The 13,417-nt window shown below is 43.3% G+C and overlaps 1 protein-coding gene across 3 annotated transcripts in view; it reads left to right on the top strand.

The window, feature by feature from the left end:
• Positions 1–13,417, top strand: part of TIAM1 (TIAM Rac1 associated GEF 1) — a 491,618-nt gene that overhangs the window by 188,299 nt on the left and 289,902 nt on the right. For all 3 annotated transcript variants that reach the window (XM_085623101.1, XM_085623102.1, XM_085623103.1), the window contains one exon: positions 806–1,767. In XM_085623101.1, the coding sequence (XP_085479227.1) occupies positions 817–1,767 (951 nt within the window). In that variant the 5' untranslated portion in view covers positions 806–816. The remainder of the gene's footprint in view (positions 1–805; positions 1,768–13,417) is intronic.

Below are 13,417 nucleotides of genomic sequence, written 5' to 3'. Positions count from 1 at the left end.
GTTTGTGGGTGGCATGGCAGCACTTCCTCCCAACCTCTGCTGCAGGTGTGTTCTCACGATGCATCACTAAGCAAACCGCCTCATCTGTCTGGTGTTGTTCTAATCACCTCTGAAGCCCACATCTGGCACACCAGCTGTCCTGTGCACCATCTGACATGTTGACTGAACACCATGAAGATTAGGAGTTCAGCAATGGCCAATGTTTTATGTTCATAATGTACCTCCAAATCTTGAGCTGTCATGGAAACCAGTGACTGACTAATAGCAGCCCTAATTCATAGTCTACTCTACATGCTCATTGTCCCAAGCCTAGCACTGGGTGTAAGGGTAGCTTGATTACCGGCCACTTACGTTTGTCAGATCTGAAGGTGAAGTGGTGTAGAGGTGTTAAGGGAGAAGAGCCAGAACCACACAACAGAGGAGTAGGTGTGATTCTATGAATTAATGTAAACATGTGTAGGTCTGCAGTTCACTCACTGTTCAGATAAAGGAGATTAAATGTTGAAATAACTAGGTGGATTTCGAAAAGGTGTTACAAGGATGCCGCTGAGCTGTTTACATGTCTACATGTATACATGCCTCCTAATTGGAAAGTCCACTGCCTTTGAAGTTGTTGTGGTCCTTGCAATAAAATGTGACAAAATAAATAGTAAGTAATATCCAATGGTGAATTCAATGTACTTCAAACCCTGTGTCTGAATATTTTGGTTTCCAGCTCAGTCCTGGTACTTGTGTTTATTGGTGGAAACAAATGATAACCAATAATGAGATTTTTTTTATTTCCATATCTCTCCCTTTATTACAGACAATACAATCATGGGAAACGCAGAAAGTCAAAATTCAGAGCATGGCTTTTGTGGAGACGAGCATCACGGCCTGGCACGAAAGCACACATCGCGCTCACTTCGACTTGCAAGCAAAAGTTCCAGACGAACTAGGCATGCTTCCTCAGGAAAATTAATTCATAGAAACTCTGAAGTCAGCAACAGATCTAGCAGCACCCCAAGTATACCTCAGTCTTTGGCAGAAAATGGCCTTGAACCTTACTCCCAGGGAGATAACTTGGATGACTTTTCAAGTCCAATGTGGGCAGATGTGGGTTTAAGACCTGTATCCTACCATACAGATTCTTCGGTCACGCCAAGTGTGGGCAGTAGTATCGTTCTCACAGCTGCTTCGGTCCAGAGCATACAGGACTCTGAAGAAGGCAGACTTTTTGGGGATGAGTCTTCTTACTTGGGTGAGGACGATGGTATCTCGGCGAAACATGGGTCCACCTTAATGCCATCTGAAAGCTTCAAGAAAAAGCGATCAAAGTCTGCAGACATCTGGCGAGAGGACAGTTTTGAGTTATCTCTCTCTGATCTTAGCCAAGAGCATTTAACAAGCACTGAAGACATCCTTTGTTCTGCCGAAGAAAAGGACAACGAAGACCTTAGGAAAACGGAGGCAGGAGACTATACCAAGCAGCTGGACACCGGGCAGCGTGCCAATTCTTTCAGTGACCTGTACTCTCAGAAAACTGTCAATGGAGCAGCCAATGGAGCACCAAGAAATAAATTTGTGGTCTATTGTCGTAATTTGGTGCCTCACCCACAGGATGCTACTAAGCGTAAAAGCCGCCCAGTTGCTAAAGTGGACACTGCGCCATACAGTACTTACAATACACTGCCTTGTCGGAAATCGCGCTGCCTTTCGGAAGGCGTGGCAAAGATACAGCTCAGCCATAGCAATTCAATGAAAGGGAGACGAGCCAAAACAACTCAGGTAAGACAATTCTGGCCAACAATCTGTTGCAAAAATATAATTTTGTATTATATATGCTGAATGTTTAGTATAGGTTTTTTAGGGTAAACTCTATAAAATGGGAAAGGTCATAGTTCAACTTATGTAGGTATCAATATTTTATGTGTAACTGTACTGTGGAATTACTACTTTGCTTAGTTATTAGTAATATTTTTCCTAAAATAAGAGTAAACTGTGAAGAAATACAACTATGTCGGACAAGCATAATAGCTCCTTATATGTTTGGGAGTTTTCTTTTGGCCTTTTACCCACCTTCTTTGTGCTCCTGGCCGCAACCGTAGTTTCTCTTTACTTATTCATTTGTGTCACTCTAACATAACGAAAGTCACTGTTTTGTCTTAAACATTGGTTCATTTTATGTTCTGTCAGCCGTATTTATAAAGCATTCATTCCATCATTATTATGGCCTCAAAATACTTGTGATTCCGGTACAATCTTGCCCTATTTTCAGGATTGTGACATAGACTGGAATCAGATTGAGTTTACAAGATTTAATTTCATTAGGGTATTTGTCGTTCTGTTGTTTTCAAGAGGTGTGTTTTAATAAAATATTGATGGACTATAGAGTTTAATAGGCGAGGCTGGAGGTCTTGCCATACGCATTTACTTGCTTTTTGGGTTATTTCGTTTGTCTATTGCCTTGCATGTTATATGATGTTGAGAAGCTATTATGCATCTGGTGAACTTCTAAGTGGTATTTCCTTGGTCTAAAGAGTCCTGTTAAGTTGTAGAATGAAGTAACGCATCTCAGTGTGGTGAGTCGAGTGTTTTGTTGGGCATATCATTGTTGACATTAATATCAAACGATATGGCATATCTCCGCTATATGTGATGGTGTGAAGTCAAGTGGTCTATCACATGTGTTGTGTGCCTTGTATGTGTTTTTTTTTTAAGTGGTTAGCGTTCTTGTGATCAAGTTAGTAACCAACTATATTGAATAACTGTAGAGTGCTGGATACGTGTATCATGTTTGATTTAATACACTATGGGGGTCATTAGGATGGCGGGCGCATCGCCACCGCCGGCTCGTTGTGGCAATCCGCTCACCATCCCAACTAGATTTAGCCCCCGCCATATTAATATGGCGGGTGGTATCTCGGCGGACGCAAAGTGCGTCTGCCGCTTGTTTGCTGGTTAGCAATCGTTCCGATTGCCGGCCGGGCGGAGCTGGGGCATAATATGGTGGCGGTGCCTAGAAGGCACCGCCATCCATATTATGATGCCTGATTTTAAAGGCCTTTCCATGGCGGCGATGCCCGTTGCGGGCCCCCATGGGGGTGGGGGGTGCCCTTTGGGTGTACCCATGGTACCTCTCTGCATTCCCATGCACAACGTGGCAGGCGCCGCACCACACAGGGCCAGCCACGTTGTGCATGGGAATGCACAACATGTCAATTTGGCATTGCGGTGGGTGCTATGCGTAGGACGCATAGCTTCTCTGCGCTGTGTTCAATGCTCGTGCAGTGTTCTGACCTATATGTCCTGCATGAAGTTGGGTTGGAGTTAAGTGCTGTTGGAGACACCATCACTAATTTAAAATGTAAACCTTTTTTTAATGGTTCACTAAATCCTCTGTGGCGAGCTTTAGCAAATGACACCATCTATGTGACTCATGTGACTCATGGAACATTAGCTGGCTAGGTGTGTTTGTTAATGATCTTCTGCCGTGTTGGGGGTGACCTGAAGGTTAAATCATCTAAGGAGAAGCTTTGAGGACACCTGATGCGGCATGGGGTGCATGCTTCGGATTAATTTGATGCAGCACCTGCAATGAGGACAGGAAAGACAAAATGTACTGCCAAAACGTTTGCTTAATGTACAGGTTTCTGAACGTGGGCTAATTGGTCAATATACTAGTAAAATATACCATGTTTTTCATCTTGGTTAAAAAATGTCAGTATAAAATTATAATTACTATTATTTTCCTATTAGAATATTCTTAGGCGTTAAAGTTTGCTTGTCATTTAAAAGGCAACTGTTTTGGTATATTGTTCTTTTTTTGAATGCGCTGTGATCCGTCCACCTTTTACTTTTTGGCAGGTGTATCTACTCTCGTACATTGCTGCTATTGTCTATAAGGGCTTCTATTTTCACAAATCAAGAATATTGAGACCTGTGAGTCACTTTGTAGAATTCCAATAACGGCCTTGTCCAAAGTCTTAAGGAGAGGACGACGTTTCATTGTTAAATTTTTCTTTAAATCTCACAACTATACCCATGATTGATTGGTAAAAATAACCGTGGCATTTACCTGTACCTGTTCTGTACTGTACTGATGACGTTAGCAGTCAGAATCTCTCAACCGTTGAGTGCGAAGCAATGGAGCTCATATCTCTAGATGTTTCTTGCAATGGCGGATTCCCTCTTTCCCCTGCTATCCAAATTATGTCAGCCCTGACTGGTCCCTGCACTAAATGGTGCATGAAATCAATACCCTTGTAACTTCCAAGGTGACTTTTTGGGGGTCTAAAACGAGGCTTCAATGTTGAGTCTTCCCATGGAAACCAGTGGGGCATAGATGTCTGCAAAAGCTCCAAAAAGCTCTTCGTTGTTGAAATGGCAGCCGTTACATAAAAATCTGTTCACACAGAAGCTACTTATATCTGTGTTTGCATCTGAAGTTTAGATTTGAAGGCTATCTTAAAATAGTTTGATGTTTAATATGCATGTTCTTTGGTTGGCCTTTGTATACATGTATTCAAAATGTCATCCTAGTCACATTCTGCTTGGTTATTTGTTCCTGATCATTGCATTCACAGGGAAGTAATGGTGCTGGTGTTCCCCTCTAGCCATAATATAAGGTACTTGTTCTTCAGTGCAAATGTTGCTTCCCAAGCTCTTCTGACTGTCTCCTTTTGTGGTAAATGTAGACAGGGAGTCTAGACTTAGCTCAAAGGAAATTGTGTAGGGTTGAGTCCCAGTCCACTTTAATATTTATCTCAATTCCAGAACAAATGTGGATGGTCAGCTAAAGTTGTGGGTGTTTGTAAAGATGGAACACTTTTAACATTTGTACCGGAGAACCCAAAGTTAAATAGTAAAAAGCTCACTAATACACCAAAACGTAGTAATGCTGTGATACAATCAAGGACCCCGTATGAAACTTTATATACGGTTCACAAGCATAAGATGATTGTGAATACCATCACTCTTCTGCAAACGAGAATGCAAAGCTAGCGCAGTGCAGTTTACTGAAAATGTTAGAATTGTTATGCAGCGCTTGCAATCATGTGCCTTTTAGAATCTCTACTTGATTTTAGACTCCATACTGAAAAATGAAGGCTCACAAACCTCCCTCAAAAATCTGGTTACTTTATTATGAGTTTGCAAACCTTACTGTTCATGATCATGGTGAGCGTGAACACTGAAACACCTAAAACGACAGCAAGACTGCAGCAAATCGAACTGCATTGTTGCAGTGACCTTGCAAATGAAAACTAGGATCTGTGGGAGTTCAGGAAATTGATTCATAGCCTGAAGTTAAACTTGTCTTCCAGTTCAGGATTTGGTACAGAGTAGTTGGTTTTGCAAATTGTAGCCGTCTATTGGCCTGGTGAACTTGAATGCTCGGAGTGAGCAACTCACCACTAGGAAGAGAGTCGGGAGGGCGTGGAGATGGGGTGACCTACTCATGTGATGAGGAGTGTTGGATAGTCCACAGTTTTTGGTCAATATACTAGTAAAATATACCATGTTTTTCATCTTGGTTAAAAAATGTCAGTATAAAATTATAATTACTATTATTTTCCTATTAGAATATTCTTAGGCGTTAAAGTTTGCTTGTCATTTAAAAGGCAACTGTTTTTTGGTATATTGTTCTTTTTTTTTAATGCGCTGGGATCCGTCCACCTTTTAGTTTTTGGCAGGTGTATCTACTCTCGTACATTGCTGCTATTGTCTGTAAGGGCTTCTATTTTCACAAATCAAGAATATTGAGACCTGTGAGTCACTTTGTAGAATTCCAATAACGGCCTTGTCCAAAGTCTTAAGGAGAGGACGACGTTTCATTATTAAATTTTTCTTTAAATCTCACAACTATACCCATGATTGATTGGTAAAAATAACCGTGGCATTTACCTGTACCTGTTCTGTACTGTACTGATGACGTTAGCAGTCAGAATCTCTCAACCGTTGAGTGCGAAGCAATGGAGCTCATATCTCTAGATGTTTCTTGCAATGGCGGATTCCCTCTTTCCCCTGCTATCCAAATCATGTCAACCCTGACTGGTCCCTGCACTAAATGGTGCATGAAATCAATACCCTTGTAACTTCCAAGGTGACTTTTTGGGGGTCTAAAACGAGGCTTCAATGTTGAGTCTTCCCATGGAAACCAGTGGGGCATAGATGTCTGCAAAAGCTCCAAAAAGCTCTTCGTTGTTGAAATGGCAGCCGTTACATAAAAATCTGTTCACACAGAAGCTACTTATATCTGTGTTTGCATCTGAAGTTTAGATTTGAAGGCTATCTTAAAATAGTTTGATGTTTAATATGCATGTTCTTTGGTTGGCCTTTGTATACATGTATTCAAAATGTCATCCTAGTCACATTCTGCTTGGTTATTTGTTCCTGATCATTGCATTCACTGGGAAGTAATGGTGCTGGTGTTCCCCTCTAGCCATAATATAAGGTACTTGTTCTTCAGTGCAAATGTTGCTTCCCAAGCTCTTCTGACTGTCTCCTTTTGTGGTAAATGTAGACAGGGAGTCTAGACTTAGCTCAAAGGAAATTGTGTAGGGTTGAGTCCCAGTCCACTTTAATATTTATCACAATTCCAGAACAAATGTGGATGGTCAGCTAAAGTTGTGGGTGTTTGTAAAGATGGAACACTTTTAACATTTGTACCGGAGAACCCAAAGTTAAATAGTAAAAAGCTCACTAATACACCAAAACGTAGTAATGCTGTGATACAATCAAGGACCCCGTATGAAACTTTATATACGGTTCACAAGCATAAGATGATTGTGAATACCATCACTCTTCTGCAAACGAGAATGCAAAGCTAGCGCAGTGCAGTTTACTGAAAATGTTAGAATTGTTATGCAGCGCTTGCAATCATGTGCCTTTTAGAATCTCTACTTGATTTTAGACTCCATACTGAAAAATGAAGGCTCACAAACCTCCCTCAAAAATCTGGTTACTTTATTATGAGTTTGCAAACCTTACTGTTCATGATCATGGTGAGCGTGAACACTGAAACACCTAAAACGACAGCAAGACTGCAGCAAATCGAACTGCATTGTTGCAGTGACCTTGCAAATGAAAACTAGGATCTGTGGGAGTTCAGGAAATTGATTCATAGCCTGAAGTTAAACTTGTCTTCCAGTTTAGGATTTGATACAGAGTAGTTGGTTTTGCAAATTGTAGCTGTCTATTGGCCTGGTGAACTTGAATGCTCTGAGTGAGCAACTCACCACTAGGAAGAGAGTCGGGAGGGCGTGGAGATGGGGTGCGGAGGGGGTGACCTACTCATGTGATGAGGAGTGTTGGATAGTCCGCAGTTTGAGCCAAGTATGGGACTACAGAACACACTGGGCCTCCCTGTCCCACTCAGTCTGGACATCTGCACACAAAGCAGAGTCACATGCAACAGAACCAATACAAGGCGGTGAAGAGAGGAATGGTCCTTTCAGGGCGGTGATGCCACTCCGCTAACCTGAACTTGTAACAGTAGGATCTTGAGACAGTCCTTCAGTCTGGGGTCAAGAGTGCGAATGGCTTCTAAGTGCTGTCCGTCTGTGGATGCTGAGCTGAAAGGGTACTTCTACACACACAAGATTAGCAACAGCAACAGTGTCCACCAGAAGAGTTTCAACAGGACATTCAGGCTTGATCCAAGCCATGAGAAAACGGACAACACTCAGCGTTTTTATAAGCACATCGTCAGCAGGGTTCAAGTAGGATTGTGATGAAGTTGGGAAGTCCCAGAAGTTGGAAAGTTACCTACTGCCACTTAGTTGGTGCATCCATGAGGTTTAAAAGTCCAATCAATCAGTTTGCTGCAGTGATTCTCTTTCTCATAAGGGATTTTAGGAAGGACCTGCGCAAACCTTTCTGGCCACTGCCTATGCCGAACTGCTCGTGGACACCCTCTAGGTGCCTTTTCTGGTGTGAAAACGTGTCTATACCCTTTAAATAAGCATGGATGCAAAGGAAGTAGAAGTGAAAGAAGGTCAGGATGGACTGTCCTTGTCGATCTTTGTGGGCAGCATCTATTCTCCATCTTTCAATCACCATTCTCACTGACTAGAAGACCTTCTCAGTCAGCTAAGGGTTATCCCGATGACCGGCTCATCACTAGCGATTACCAACTGTCTCCCATGCATACATGTTCTGAGTTTTGCTATCAATATATATTTTTAACTATTTTATTGTATCTGCAGATACTCAAAATATTGATCAATTGACAAGAAAACATAACCATAACTGGCCTTGTGCCTGTGGCTTATGGTTCATTTCTGTCACGTCTCAAGATCACATGTGTAAATTAGCATGCACAGCATAGTTGCAGTAATGTCAAGCAATCGACAATGCATTCAGCATCTTCGTAATTTCCAAGGTAGTTATTTCCTCTTCAGTAGTGTGAGCAGGGCAACCATATTTACTTTTAGATATATTTCAGTTTAACCAATGATTATCTTTTTAAGGATCCCATATTTTATCAAATTATTCGGGGTATCCCCACTCCTTGTATGTTACATTCTCTGCGGCCATATACCAGTTCACCCTATGGCACCCTTCATGACTAGCCGGCCACGGTGGACTGCTTCATCTTTGCTGTGTTTGCGCCTTTCAACCACCAGCCAAGGCCCACGAGTATTTTGATATTGTCTGATCTTCCCCACTCCCAACAGTGTGGTATACGCCTTCAAATATAGCGGTAGCCCTATATGACCTCCTCTCACACCACATCCTCTGAGGCAATATTCATTGCCCATGCACCTGAAATGGTAGAGTTGCAGCCTTGTATAATACACAAAGCGTAATATCTTTAATTGGACTAATATAACACCCCGCCTTATGATCACGTCTCTCAGGTGCGCTATCGCTGCTTCCCATATTTAATTTTCCACTGCTTAGACGTCTGCTTCCCACTGAGAGTGTCTGATTGTCTGGTTATATATATTCTCAGTGTTTTATATTTCAGGGATGTTATCTTCTCTGATTTTCCTCTCCAGGAGTCTCCTTTCAGGCATAGATCCTCTGGCAACTCTGCACCCTTGGGGAAATATCTGCATAATGCAGGTTTAAGGTGTAAATAAGTTATGTTATAGACTATTAGCAAAAGCACGAATACACTGAAGTTTCATGCTGCTGAAATATTTTGTCTTTGATGTATACCACTGAATCCATTAATAAGTAAATAGCAACAGCTTCCTGGAGGGAATACACTTAGGTTCTGACTGGAGAGACCAAGGTCCCAGGTCCCAAGTTCTGGTGGCAGCAACTGAAATGACCGAATCCCCAAAAGATACAGTTTTTCATTCTGGGGATTGTAAATAAACCGAGACCCCTGGGTCTGAGATGAGGAGACAGGAAGCAGATGACCTTTAAATGTAACAAGAATGTAAACGTTTTGGCTGACAATGCTAATCAACGCTTTCTTGTCTCGGAAATTAAGAGGCTGGAAACATCTTAGAGAGGCACGCCCTTTCAGCAGGAACAAGAAAACAGGGCAGCAGATGTCAATTATGCAGACACAGTAGTTCCCCTACAACACGCGCAAGTAACCTGATTTTTCTGTTGACGCTCCGTCCATGCAGAGGGCGGGCCCATCCGGTTTTCGTAATCGTTATTGCAAATAAAATAAGCAGGAAGGGGAGCCTCGTCTGTCAATGCACTTGATTTCAGAACCAGAAGGTGCTCTGCAAAGCGGGGTGAGTGGGCCTGACTCCAGAGTGAGGACACCAAATAGCACATCTTGGGTCTCGCTCAGGAGCACCAGATTTTCAGTTTGAGAGGGGTTCTCGGATCCAGACACTCCACAAAAGCAAACTGACAGAGGGCTTTGCAGAGACAAAGGAGAAACAGAGGGCATGGTACAACTGCATAGTTGGTCTGGAGCTAGGGTCCTGTGGTGTTTGGGCCTAGGGCCTATAAATTAACATAGACCACACGTGCTGTCTTGTAGTGGCCAGCTTAATGCCTGCCCACGCCCAGCGCTCCGGGCTTTTTATTGGATTACTGGCGTGCCTTCCGTGTGGACGTAGGGCGCGTCCACTGTGCATACGCACAGGGGGGTAGGTTATAAAAACCTCTCCTGAGACCCCCGTAGCAAATGGTCGAGCCCGGCTTGGGCAACACTACAGGTCCGTATGTCCACAATGCAAGCCGTTTTAGAGATACATGGTAGGGCAGTGGTTCCCAAACTCTTGACTCCTGAGGACCCCCATTGAATCACTACTGGAGTCCGGGGACCCCCAAGCAATTTTTACAATTTAAATGTCAAAAAATTAAAACAGGCCGGCTTTAGTGCTGGTGGCGCCCTGTGCGACAATGTTTGTTGGCGCCCCCCCAATGACCACCTCCACCAGGGAGTCTCTCACTAGCACCCTTTAACAGTGACCAAGTCTCCATAACCCCACTCTCTCAGATGCATTGAATTAGTTATATAGGGCCACTCATACCAGTGCAGGGTGTTCGAGCACTTTGCATCACACACACATTACACAGAGACAATCAATCATACGTGTGTAAATCAGTGTATAGGAAATGTTACATAAGCCAAAAGACTAAAAGTGTAGGAGTCACATGTCATCCATACTGGTAGGCAGTATAGTTTAAGAGTACTTGGTGTGGAGAAGCCCAAACTCAGAGTCGAAAAAGAAACTGCATAGTTGGGAGTTCTCTTTAATAATAAGAATCGATTTCTGCCAAATTAATCCTTTTTGCAACATTAATCAATTTTCTAATAATGTATTCTTTGCAGTGTGTATGCAGTTCTGGGATGAAAGTCAATAGCTCACTATTCTATATTAGGAATTTAAGTTATAAATTGCAAGTATCAAAAGGAGGTTTCTTTTGAAAGCAGTAACCTGCTGATCTGTACATACGCACTCTGTAATCACTTGGTACACGTTCTTTGCAGCAGGCATATTAACCCTCTGCACTAACTTCACATAAGTCAAAACCTCAACTATGCAAAATGCTGATCTGTCTCAGACGATAATTAATCACAGGAGTTATTGTGACATTTATGTGAGCCTGGTAATTGCCGGGGGAAAGAAGCTGCAGCAGGTGCTTCAAAAGCGTAATAAACGTTCAAGCACGGCGCCCCCAGAAAGGTGGCACCGGTGGCACCGCCCTAAAGCCGGCCCTGGCGCTCCATGCTTCTTAAAGTTATAAATTGCAAGTAATAAAAGGAGGTTTCTTTTGAAAGCAGTAACCTGCTGATCTGTACATACGCACTCTGTAATCACTTGGCACACGTTCTTTGCAGCAGGCATATTAACCCTCTGCACTAACTTCACAGAAGTCAAAACCTCAACTACACAAAATGCTGATCTCTCTCCAGGAAGATAATTAATCACAGGAGTTATCTTGACATTTATGTGAGGCCTGGTAATTGCCGGCGGAAAGAAACGCTGCAGCAGGTGCTTCTAATCTAAAAAGCATAATAAACTTTTAAACACGGACCCAGGAAGCCAGCGGCCGGTGCGGTGGCACCGGTCGCACCGCCCTAAAGCCCACTGGCCGCTGGCTTCCTGGGTCCGTGTTTGAAAGTTTTTTATGCTTTTTAGATTAGAAGCACCTGCTGCAGCGTTTCTTTCCGCCGGCAATTACCAGGCCTCACATAAATGTCGCGCAACACACATTGTACTCCCGTTGTGTGTGTCGGCCCTCAGCCCGGAATGAGACTTCACCCGAGCACTTCAGAGGTATTTAAAAGCCCATTTGCACGTTATTGATGCCTTACTGTTTCACCCCTTCTAAGAGCCCTGCGCAGCTGCGGGGCTCTTAGAAGGGGTGAAACAGTAAGGCCACAATAACGTGCAAATGGGCTTTTAAATACCTCTGAATTGCTCGGGTGAAGTCTCATTCAGGGCTGAGGGCCGACACACACAACGGGAGTACAATGGGTGTTGCGCGACTGGTACACCCGGCCTACACACGACGACCTAATTCCCCTGGCCTTGCCCAACAGGTGTAAATGTAACATTTTTTAAATTAATGATAAAGAAATAAACACTCACGTGCTCTAGTAGTGGTCCGAGGTGCCGGAATGCAGGTATTTAGCGAGGCGAAGCGGAGACAGGGCATTGGGCGGCAAAATGCTCCTGGGCTGGCTGCAGACGCGAGGGAAGACGCACTGCCGTGGGAGCGTGCGCGTCTATGAAAAAATAAGCCAATCACCCTTCAGCTTCCCCGGCCTAAGCTGAAATGGTGATTGGCCCGATTTTTTTTGGTCCCGCCGCCCCTGCGCTGTCATTCACAGTGCTTGTATGCTTAAATGCTTTGTAATATTTAAAAATAGCTGACTCGAAGGCACTCCAGTTCGCGGACCCCCTGGGAATGTGTCACGGACCCCTGGGGGTCCGCGGACCACAGTTTGGGAAACGCTGTGGTAGGGAGTAAAGGGAGACAGACCGAACTCCTCTTGAACGTTGGCAGCAGTGGGCAGAGAATGATGATATTCCTACTCCAAGAAATGTAAATTCCAGTTGAAATGGATAGCACTGCAGGCAGACCAACCACCCCCACCTTATTTCACAAGCCGAATTCAATTTAGACTGTCTCGGACAGAATCAAACTGGTCCTACTATTGCTTTGGGTGAGTGTGTGGACCAACATTGAAGCAAATTTTAATTGAGATGTAATTCTTTTTTTATTTTATTTTTTAAAAAATATTAAATTATTTTTATACAGAGAACAGTCGCAACAGCGGTTACAGGGTTAGCATAGGTTGAAAAAGTACAATTTATACATCGGTGTTTACATAGCTAGCCCTCCATGTCATTATTCTGAAAGCGAGAGAAAAGCAGGGAGGAAAGGACAGAAACATTCGTGGTGAAATAAGAGTAGCTTAGAAAGGGGGCTTTCCATTTCCTGGCTGAAGTTTATCAGTAAGTCCTTCAGCCTTATTGGCCTCCCTGGAAAGTTTACTGCCCTCGACACATTATGCAAATGGAATAAATGGTTGGTAAAGTTTCGCCATGAAGGGTACATTTTCTATCAAAGCACAGAGGAGGTTTTTGGAAAGCACTCCGCTTGTAATTCTTTTATTACACTAGCTTTGGGAGATAAGGCATTTTATGTAACACTGAAGTTCTCACAGTGGGAGAGGTCTCTTTTATTTAGATTTAGGTCAGGCACCATGTGGCGACTTTGTGCTTTTCTTACGGGGTCAGTGTGGGGGCAGTGAGACACGAGTGTGTCCTTGTGACATGCTGGCCGAGCAGTCGATGTTACATTTTTTTTTGTTTTTTAAATGTAATCGTTGATTTTTCCAGCTCTGTCTTAACCACATTTTGAAGTGGTTTGCATTTGAGAAATGTAGGGAGGCCCTCCTGTATCTCCAGATGTTAAGCAGACCTGATATTAATGTTCGTGTATGCAGATTCCTTTAAATGTCTTTACGATGCAGGAAATCGATGGAGGGGTAGCGGCTGGGGAA

Source organism: Triturus cristatus, chromosome 8, assembly GCF_964204655.1.
Source record: "Triturus cristatus chromosome 8, aTriCri1.1, whole genome shotgun sequence".
Classification (NCBI taxonomy): domain Eukaryota; kingdom Metazoa; phylum Chordata; class Amphibia; order Caudata; family Salamandridae; genus Triturus; species Triturus cristatus.
The sequence above is the reverse complement of the archived record's forward strand: the minus strand, read 5'-3'. Positions and strand labels throughout refer to the sequence as shown.